Below are 527 nucleotides of genomic sequence, written 5' to 3'. Positions count from 1 at the left end.
TGGCCGGCACGGTCCGGAGCAGCTCAGCACCAGATTCAGCTGCTGTGCCCTCGCCGTGGTGGAGACGGGCCGGGATGTGCTCTGGCAAGGCAGGGAACAGCCGCCTTGTGCGGGACACCCGCTCTCAGGGCATTCTGAGCCGTGATAAGCCCAGCAGAGCCCACAGAAGCAAGGGGAGGAGTTGTCCTGGGGCTCTGGGTCAGACCGTGCTCAGGTGTGACTGAGGAACCTGCAGAATGGGAAGAATTCAGAGGGGACATATTTCAGCCCTGATGCCATTCCGAGCGCTGCTTTCCCTCCCCCCTGGCCCGTCCCCACCCCACCGATCGGCCTCTTTACCATGACAAAGAGCCCGGAGGAGCGGGCCGCGGTGGATATTGCGGTCCAGGGCAGGCAATGGCCGGCTATAAAGGCCTGTCTGCGCTTCGGGGCTGCCTCAGCTCGGTGGTGGGACCTGCCCCCAGGTGGAGGTGACACCTGCTGGGAGGGGGGATCCGCCCCTGCGGCCGCTGCCCATGTGCGCGCAC

General features: G+C 65.7%; 1 protein-coding gene across 1 annotated transcript in view; it reads left to right on the top strand.

The window, feature by feature from the left end:
• Positions 1-340: 340 nt before the first annotated feature.
• Positions 341-527, top strand: part of LOC102040680 (homeobox protein NANOG-like) — a 5880-nt gene continuing 5693 nt past the window's right edge. The window contains exon 1 of the mRNA XM_005427429.2: positions 341-470. Coding sequence (XP_005427486.1) covers positions 341-470 — 130 coding nt within the window. The remainder of the gene's footprint in view (positions 471-527) is intronic.

Source organism: Geospiza fortis, unplaced genomic scaffold (genome assembly GCF_000277835.1).
Source record: "Geospiza fortis unplaced genomic scaffold, GeoFor_1.0 scaffold286, whole genome shotgun sequence".
In the NCBI taxonomy this organism is placed as follows: Eukaryota; Metazoa; Chordata; class Aves; order Passeriformes; family Thraupidae; genus Geospiza; species Geospiza fortis.
This window is presented reverse-complemented; position numbering and strand designations above follow the sequence as displayed.